The 9,850-nt window shown below is 49.1% G+C and overlaps 1 protein-coding gene across 1 annotated transcript; it reads right to left on the bottom strand.

Moving 5' to 3' along the window:
- Positions 1-2,278: 2,278 nt before the first annotated feature.
- CLEC3B (C-type lectin domain family 3 member B) lies at positions 2,279-7,461 on the bottom strand. Its single transcript, XM_015854149.3, has 3 exons — positions 7,331-7,461; positions 4,504-4,602; positions 2,279-4,034 (listed from the first exon to the last, which is right to left on the bottom strand). Exons 1-3 carry the CDS (start codon positions 7,434-7,436, stop codon positions 3,634-3,636), a joined length of 606 nt encoding a protein of 201 aa, XP_015709635.1. The 5' UTR covers positions 7,437-7,461; the 3' UTR covers positions 2,279-3,633.
- Positions 7,462-9,850: the final 2,389 nt, after the last annotated feature.

Raw genomic sequence — 9,850 nt, 5'->3', positions numbered from 1 at the left:
ATCCACTGTTTGGTCTCCATAAACATTCAGCAAGTGTTAATGATTACCAATGGGTACCACTTCTCCTGCATGCAGGAACGGAATGGCGCATCTTTGCATCGTACTCACTTCCACTGTCAGGTACCGTTGCGCCAGACTGCCCCTCTGCTGCCATCTGCTGCACGACTACAAAATGTAATGGAAATGCAGCAGAGAAGGTTCAGCCCCTGCTGCCCATAGCACCAACATCCCCCTTTGACACTGTGGGACAACACAAGCACCTCTCAGCAATGCTGTGTGGCAGAGGAGCCTCCTGCAGGATTTCAGGCACAAGTATTCTTGCAGAGAAAACAGGGAGGGATAATTTTGCAAGTTAGCATGTAAATATTCAGTGAGTTTCTAGAAAGCCTTCTTTGCTGTTGGATGGATCTGTGTGTATTGACTGCTCGCTTGTTTTGTTTGTTTTGAAGCAAATTTAATCCACGTAGAAACTGAGGTTTAAAATCCTCACTACTTCTGAAGACTCAAAATGGATGAATTATTTGGAGACCTGCTCATGGAAGGCAGATTGGACAGGGACTGGCCAGTCCTTATTTCTCCCTTCAAACCAGCCACTCTATGAATGTATGTAGAAGTACCACTGTTTGCCATGAGGTTTTAATAATCCTGATATATCGAAACACCCAATAATTGCTCTATTTTAAGCACATTTGTGGATTACTTGATTCCCTTTGGAACAGAGAAATTATAGTGCAGGAAAGCGACCCATCCTGGATGACACCTGCTTCAAGTTCATCGTTGCAGACACTTTTTATTTAAAACTTTTTGTATTGTTTGTTGGTTTGTTGTTTTATTTTTCATTTAAAAAGAAGCAAATTAATGGCAAATCAAACTCCTGTGCATTCTCGGTAGGTTCTCATGGCACTAACATGAGTTGAAGGATCAGGTACAGCTTCAGCTTGGAAGGAAATGATGGGTTTCTATGCTGATGTTTTCCACAACCACCTGTGGGCAATCAGTCTTCTGTGACCTGTGCTGTTGCTGTTGCTCTGCCTTCTTGAAAGCACATACAGTTCCTAGGCTGTGTAGAAAGCTGTCAGTCAGCCACTGTTGGTACATGGCACCCCACCCACATAGCTCCTTCCAAGTCCTCATTTTTCAAGTGAGACAGTTGTTTCACCATGTTTTTAATGGATGCTATTTCTGGACCATTTCCTAAAAGATGGCTGTTTTAAGACATACTTGAGTGTTTGGCTTTCTGTTCTGACATATTATAGAACGAAGTACAGGAGCCAGTTTCCTTGTGTGTGTTCTGTACCAGTTGGTGCACATGCAAGTGGAGAAGTTGGAGGAGATGTGGGGGAGACCTTATTGCACCCTTCAACTGCCTGAAAGGAGGTTGTGGCAAGGTGGGGTCAGATTCTTCTCCCATGTAAAAGCGATAGGGCATGAGGGGATGGCCTCAAGCTGCGCCAGGGGAGGTTCTGGTTGGATATTAGGAAGAATTTCTTCTCAGAAAGAGCAGAGCACTCTGTGCACCTGCAACTTCCCCAAAGCCCAGCATTGCCAGGACCTGTGGCTTTCACACTCTGCCTTGTTCCTGGGCTGCTACAGAAGGCTTCTCTTTATTTCTCTGACTGCGTATTTGCATTTTAAGACCTTGCAGTTTAGGAGCAATCAAGATCAAAGCCAGCAAAGCTTTGGGCTTTGCTACTTTGCCTTCATACATATCAGAAATGGAGAGATCATCTGCCTAGGGACCCAGAGAGTATGCATGGAGATGAGCTGGCTCATAGGATGCTGCCTTGGCCTGCTGGCAAGCTCTGCCTTCCACAGCTCTGTGTGGTCTTTGAGAGACACTGAAGGGAAAGAGGAGGAGGGAGAAAATCTCACCATATCAGTGGAGGGGGGGGGGGGGGGGGAGATGCTTAGTGCTGCCACAGCTCTGCTGGGTACGGAGTAGGTAGGCAGGTGGGGAAGGGCCACCTCCCCAGCACTGCCACTGCTGCCAGGCTTGGGCAAGGGAAGGACCCTTCTGGTCTGACTCCTGTTTTCCACTAAAAATTCCCAGCTTCAAGAGGAGGGAGGAAATGTTATTTTCCTGTAAAAGGATTCCCTGCCTCTGACTGGGATGACAGAGGAGGGACAATCCTACAAATGAGGTCACGGAACAGTGGACTCTTGCTTCCTGCTTTTGCCCTCTGCCTCCCATGTCCCCTACCCTCAGACAGGTCTTTGGAGCTGTTCTGAAGAGAAAGGAGAATGAAGCAGTTCGACCACAATGACTCAACTCCATTCCTTCAGCAAGCTAAATATATATTTATTTCGTATTCATCTGAACAGCAGAAAGTTTGGCAATAATGACAGCCTGGGAAGTATGCACTGTGTGTGTGTGTGTGTTTTGACCCCTCCAGCTTGGCTCTCCCACATGACATTCTGGATCCCCACCACCATGCTGGTTTTAGGCAAAGCAGCAAATGGAAACACTTCTCCTGAGGGCTCCCCATGAACATACGATTCCTGTCAGGCTGCCCTCTGCCTGGCCTTGCTAGGGATGTGTAACCCAAAGAACTGGGCCAGCACCAAGCACTGGGTGTCAAAGAGCCTCAGGTGTGCTTTGGCCAGCAGTCAGCAAATCAGAGTTGGCAAGGCTGATTGCCTTCCCATCATTCCAATTTATATTTCAGTTTTTTCAACCCTTTTCTCAGCAGAAATTTACCAAGGTCAGGTCTTCAGTTTGACTAGCACGTGGTATTCAGCACGTTTGTGTTTGCAGAGGACTGGGCCTTGACCAACAAAGACTGGAGTAATTCATTGCTAATATAGGCCCTAAAGAACTTCCTCCTTGTTGGGGTTTGTCTTTGATAGCTAGTTGTCTTCTACAGGGCAGCTTATTACCAGCTAGCATTGCAGGGTTTTTGTTTACCTAATGCCTTCATCTTCTGCTCCCAAGAATATATTTTATATATTGCTGCAAGTAATCATTGCTTCCTGCATGGTGCAGGAGGATAAATAAAACTTATGGCAGGAATTTTGAAAGATCTGATGCTGGGACTATCTCCCTCACTGAGATAAGTGAGGTACTTCCTTCTGACTGATGAGAAAAGGATCAAAAAAAAAGGAGGAATGCATGTGGGAAAGACACCTTTCCTCTCAGCACGACAGCCCCTTGATACTAGGCCAACAGTTCCAACAGTGCTTGGGTACAAGGCCAACAGTTCTGAGCACAAAGCAGAAATAACACGCTTTGCTCTCTGAGACAGGATCCCGATCCCTGTGCCAGGGCCTGCAGGGGAGCGAGGCCGGAGGAGAAGGCACAGACTGGCATTGCCGGTGTCCCAGCAAGATTCAGAAAGGTGGCGGTGGAGGCTGCAGAGTAACAGCCCAGGCAGCCCACATGGCTGTTGATGAGGCTGGGCTGTTGCACCAGGTCTTCATCGAAACCACCTAATCAGTTCCCCGTGTACAAAAATATATCTATACATCATGCCATAGGGAGAGGGATGCAAATGGGGCTGGATGCAGCCGAGTGAAAGGCAGCGCAGCTCTGACCTGATACCAGGCCATGGGGCTGCCCCAGTCACAGCGCTACGTGGAGGTGCATGTGGGTGTGTGGGTGTGCACATAGCCATCCTATAGCTCTGCAGAACCCCGCTACACGATCATGAACTGGCAGACGTAGGGCAGCTGCTCCTTGCACCGCTTGTCAAACCATTTGCCCACCGCCACCCCTGACAAGGCTGCGCAGTTTTCCAGCTTGCCGCCATCGGGCTGGGTGGTGATCTCGGTCTCCCAGTTCTTGTAGCGGATGGGGCCACCCGTCATGTCAACCCACTTGCCCTCAGCTGCCATGTCATTGAGGCCCAGCCAGATCTCTGCCTCGTTCCCGATGCTCTTGCGCATGTAGTCGTAAAGCGCGTCGTTCTCCTCTCCACCCTGCGGCGTGCCCAGTGTGCCTCCCTGCGAGATGCAGTGCTCGCTGGCTTCGTGATATGTCTTGCTCTCAGAGAACGCCAGGAAGCACTTCAGGTGAATTTTGGTGCCTTTCAGGCAGACTGAGAGGTTGCCACGTGAATAGAACAGAGAGACAACAAGGCAGGTAAGGGATTAGGTAAGCAGCTCCCCAGGCTTCGGATGAAAGCCTGAGGCAAAGAATAAAGCTCATTTGACTGAAGTTGAGATAATCTATCGCCTGTCTTGCTGATTCCTGACGGAAAATGAACATCTGGCTTAGTGTCATAGGAATATCAATAGCTTTGCAAATGGGAAGCTCTAAGGCATAAAGAAGGGGGCCATATGCTGCACAATGCTTGTCATTAACTGCTTGAGGCTTTTCCTGTGCCCAGAGAAACTGCAGAGAGACCACGCTTTGCTTTGATCCCCTTGTTCGCTCCATGTGATGGATACATCATCATGGCATGCTTGGGTATCCCCTTGTCAGCATCATGTGGAACAATGGTAACTGCTTTAAAAGCACCTCCTCTCTCTAAGCAAAAGCTATGCCTTCTTCAAGGCGTCCTTTACCTGTCTGAAGTGCTTGCTTCTCCTTCAGTAGAGCAACCTCCTGAGAGATGTTGTCAATCATGGCCTTCAGGTCTTCAATCATTTTGAGGCTCACACCATCTGTTGGAGAAATCCAGAGAGAGCATAAACATACACCACAGCCCCAAAGGAGGCAGCTGGAACTGTTCCTATCATCGAGAGTCCCCAATTCCCTGCCCAAAGAGAAAGACAAAAAAGATTCCCACAGTATGAATCCTATTCCCAATGTCTGTACCCTAGTACATCTATCAGACTAGCCTGATTGCACCATCAGCCCAAGTCCCTCAGGCTGGGTTTTGGGGCATTGCTCTCCTCACTTGTTAACCACCAACTGCTGAACTCTTACCACTTCTCAGTTCACCCACAAAGTGGCAAGAGAGGCTTTCTTTGGGGTCAAGGAGCTGGGGAGCTGTGCTGTCAAATGAGGCAAGAGGGGAAGGAACTTGGGCGCTCACCAAAACCAACAACCTGAAGATTACATGTGTCATGAACACGAAAGCACAGGCAAACCAGAAGAGCCTTAAGCTGCTTTGCTCCTTGCTCAATTAACTTTAATGGATTCAGTTGCAATTCAGGCTCTGGCTATTATTTTGGCGCCTTGATGAAAATACTTTGTGGGAAAAGGCTAATTAGCACAGTTAGAAAACGCAGCTAGAAAAGCCTCTTTTCTAGCAGAATAAATGTCGCTCAGGTTTAAGTAACATCCAAAGGCCGTGGTGAGGCACTCTCAGTGAGTCTTGCCAGGGCAGCTCCATATGTTGCTCCATTTGGGAGCAAGAGTAGTATTTGTCTGTGCACCCTTATTTCCTGAAGGCTTATCTCTGTAAACTACTACCTGTCTGCTACTACTGTTGCTGTTGGCTTTGGGTCTGCTGAAGCCAGCAGTGTACCAGTGATGTACCTGGGAGCCAGAGTGAGCCCTGGGGTGGCCACCCCTGAGCAGGAAGGCTGAGGACAGGGACAAGAAGAGAAGGGAACTGCAGAAAGATCTGGGTTCTTGATGCTCTGGTTAAGAAAATTTCACAAGCAATGTGTTTGAGGCTGCAAATGACGGCTCAGGGCTGATTTTACTTGTTGCAATGGCATGTTGCATAAGCTGTGCCTCAGCCCAGCATGTTCCTGGAGCACAGGAGGGGACAGGGAACCTCTGCATGGGGTTTGTGTTGCTGGAAATGTCTGCAGGCACTTTCTGAGGTCTCTTCCTTACTGACACTGAGGCTCCAAGATCACAAGGGAATTGGGTCAGAGTCAGAAGCAGTGCCCATTATCAGTCTCTAGATGCTGATTTGCAAGTATCTGCATCTGGACTCCAAATACCTTAAAAATATGTGTAGGAGCTACACAGATGTGCTCCCTCCGTGCCCCCATGGACTCTGCCTGGCTGTAAACAGGGGAAGCCCCCAATGCCAGGAGTCCCCAGCCTGGACCCTCTCCCAGTGGCATCAACCCTGCAGCTGTGGCCACCCCACAAGAAAACCCTGCCACCCCCACCCCACCAGTGTTCAGAGAGGATTTGTTGGAGTGCTGCAGCTGGAGCAATTACCGGGAGCAATTTGAGAGGGGAATAAAACAACAGGCAAAGTGAATGTGTTATTTCAGCGTTTTTGAAATGGTAGTTTTGGGTTGGTTGTGTTTTTTTTCCTTAGTGAAACTGCATCGCTTTTGCTCTGAAGGAGATCCAAATGTAAGCAATAATTACATCATGAAGAAAGAAAAGAAATAGAGCAAAGAAAAGAGAAAAAAAGAGCTGAAAAGGCTTGGCTCAAAGCATAGATTTCTTTTCCTCTGTTTGTGGCTTGGCCGCACAGATTAAGAAATACAAACCCAACAAAATGCCCCAACTCTCCCATGACTTTGCCCTGTTCAAATCACCCCAGTGAAGGGCAGAGGGACTGGGAGGGAGTTGCTGTGGCCTTCACTCCCTCCAATTGGCCACCAAATGGGACAGGAGCAAGGATGGGGGACAGGAGGGTGCCATCCCATCCTTAGCATGAGTGGCCTTGGAGGTGGCAAGGGATGAAGAGAAGCCCCAGGAGATGAGTCAGAGAGAGAAAAAGATAAGCTCTCCTTAAGAAATGAGATTCCCTCCTGCTACATCCTAGAAGTGCAATGCATATAAACACCCTGCATCAGTCTAAGGTGGTGTTTTTGCTATACGACACAGGCAGAAACCTCTGCTGTGGACTAAGCGGATCTGAACCGATTTCATAGAGAGATCCGCTGGGAGAAAATGACAAAGTTTCTCAAGGATGGGATCTGACAAAAATAGCTGCTGGGAGAGCTCGGCCAAGCAAATTCCTGGGATGCTTCCTTCCCACTCTCGTTTGCTCCAAAGAGCAAAGTGCCTTCGAAGCAGCTCACTGCTCGTTCTGTACTCTGGGTGTCTGCTCTGGGCTGTGGAGCGGAGGTATGAGGAGGGAAGCACTTGAAAACGATGAGCCATGCTGTTTGTAACAGGTGATGTTCTGCTCTGCCACAGCTGCCACTTAACTTCTGGAACATGAATGAGCAGAGGTAGAGTCCGGAGGAAGGGAGATTGTAGCAGAAGGGGAAGTTTGCAGAGAGCCTTTGGGAGGACACAGAAAACACGGTGCCCTCTGACCCTCAGGCTGTACCACTGCATGCACTCAGTGCAGCAACCTGCCCAAGCCACTTCTCTATCCTTTCTAAGTTACGAAAGCATCCCTACAGGCGCTAGAAGTAAAAGAGACTTCCTTCAGTTTTTAAAAGGTAAAAGCTCCATGAGAGCACCCCTAATTCTGCCGATTGCCCCCCACGCCATGCAGGATCCCTCAGGTTCAGCCCTTACCTTTCTTGGAGGCAGCCGGCTTCTGCCTGCCCTTGCCATTCTGCTGGACTGAGACGTGTGCAAGGGAGATGAGACAGAGCAGCAGGCAGGCTCCCCGCAGTGCCATAGCGAGCACTGAGCTGAGCAGGACTGACTGTGCTCGGCCCAACACTCCGGCTTTAATCAGCAGCGTCTGGCCAAGGAGCTGGCCCCGGGATGCTCACAGCTTCCAGCGGCCGCAGGGAGGGCCCAAGCGGCTCCAGCCAATGCTGAGAGCAGCCCAGCCAGCTTTCGTCGCTTGTTTTTGTTAAAAAGTAATAAAAAAAAACCACACACACACAAAACCCCACGAGCCTAATGAGAGGCAATTCAGCTGAACCTAAGGGAATGGTTGGGAATGGAGTTGGAACGATTCCCTATGACTCTCAGCACAGCGCCAGGAGATTGATCTCAAGTTTCAGTGATGACAGTGGCACACAAAACCCCCAACTTTTCTCCCTTCATTTAACTCAGAATCTGTGGCATCAGTGCTTGTTCTCCTTGGGGTTAAACCAACCCAGCTTTCCCTGCATGCCAAGCCAGGTGGCAGAGGCTGGCAATGGTGCAGGACAGGGAGGTTCTGGCCTTGGGCAGTGCCCTTGTGGGTGTTTTCCACTGCTTCTCCTTGTGCCCATGGGGCTGGGGACAGCTCTGGGTGTTCATGCTCAGTATTGACTCCCTTGCCAACAAGGGGAAAGCTGCTCTGGAAGCAAGTTGAGCACTCAGGCATCTTCCCCATGGCCACTCACAGAATCTGGGTCTGCTCAGCATGGGGAACCTTAAGGCTTATAAATTGCCCTGAGCGGTGAAATAGGGTAAGTATGTCTTGAGGTGTTGGGAACGTGTGCCACAAAGATGTTTTGCCCTCACAGAGTCTCATGGTGACTTCACGGCAGCTCTGTGGCCTAAGCCCAAATCACTGCTGTGTTTTTGGGGAGCTGCAGATGCTCTGGAGCTGCATCACAGGGGGTGAGTCCTTCCTGTGGAAGGAACGGGAATCTCCCAGCAAGTGGAATGAATTCACCTATGGAGAGAAGAAGGACAAAGTGCTTTGCACAGCTATCATTAACTGAAGTCTGATCTGAGAAGAAACAAAAGCAAGATGCTGCCCAGCACACTGGGAACCACTAGAGTTGCACGAGCATAAATGATCTGAGATAAAAAGGGGTATGTGTGGAAAAAGACCTGCTGTTGATTTTGTTTGGCTGCAGCTGTGTCACACTGCCCAGCTCCTGTGCTGAGCAGGCAAAGCCCTCGCTCCTACCTGAACAGGGCTCAGCAGCAGTCCAAACTTCAAAGCCAAGGAAATGGGTTTGATCTTCACTCCATTACCGCAAACACATATACACAATCCCACTCAGACTCAAGCAAGAGAGCAAATATTTGAGGGGATTTATCACCCTCCTTTTTGGCCTCTCCCAAAGGAGGATGGAGCCTCAGAGGTGCCAAAGATCTTCACACCCACGTGTGTTCCCTTCCCTTGACACTCGAGCAGCATCTCCCCATCCAAAAAGGCTTTTGGTTAGCTCAGCACCTCCTGGTTTTCCTTGGCTGCAGATTTGCTCTCCTGTCATCTCTCCGATTCATGTTGTGCCACACAGGGTAAAAATTGAAACACTCTCTGTGAAACACAACACCTGATTCCTGCCCACAGAATTTGGATGGCTGTGCTTCCCAAAGAAAAAGGCTTTTGGCCAGCACCATCTCAACATGTGGTTTGCAGCAAACAGGTCCCTCCTGCAGCAGCCAGCAGGAACCAGGTTTTTACCTGGGGTGGGACTTCTTCCACCTGCCACAAACGCCAAATGTCACCTTTCATTTTCTTGTAGGCTCAGCAGCTCTTCTGCTGAGGCCTGAGACTCCCATTAAATAACATCGGCGGCCTTTTGTGTGCTGGCACCTCAGCCAGATAGAGCACTTCTGAGATGGGGGTGAATCGCATATGTTATGTAATAGAGGTGGGTAGAGGTAATCCTCTTCATTACATGAACTGATATAACTGGAAGACGATGAGGTTTCAGCTCCTGGAATCTTTCCCCTTCAAGGCTGGAAGCTGAATGTGAAGCAGCAAGGAGAGCCACAGCTGGGAGCCTCATTAAGCACAGATAATGAGGAGTGGGATGGGTAGAAGGGAGCAGTAGGTAACTCACAGAAGGGCTAACCAGAGGGAGGAATGCAAGAAGACACCAAGAAATCAATATTATTGCTTGTATTATTTATATATATAACCTGAAATTCAGATTTCAACTTTCCAGTAAAAGTATTTTACTCTCTTGTTTCAAGATGGGTCTGTGGTCAGACAGACAACAGCTCCTGTTAGCTGTAAGGAGACTGGTTTGAGGTAAAAGGACAGAGCAGAAGAGAGTGTGCTTAGGAAGTCTGCCCAAAGACTGTGGAGGCTTACGTGGCTCTGGGAAACCCAGTAAGTAGGTTGAGATGCTGTATTTGGAGAGGGTTCAGCCAGCAAAACAGTGGCTGGCAGGAGCCCATGGAAGGAAGCTG

Source organism: Coturnix japonica, chromosome 2 (assembly GCF_054131305.1).
Source record: "Coturnix japonica strain WE chromosome 2, WE-NBRP24, whole genome shotgun sequence".
Taxonomy (NCBI): domain Eukaryota; kingdom Metazoa; phylum Chordata; class Aves; order Galliformes; family Phasianidae; genus Coturnix; species Coturnix japonica.
Note: the sequence above shows the minus strand (reverse complement) of the source record. Positions and strands in the feature narration are given on the sequence as shown.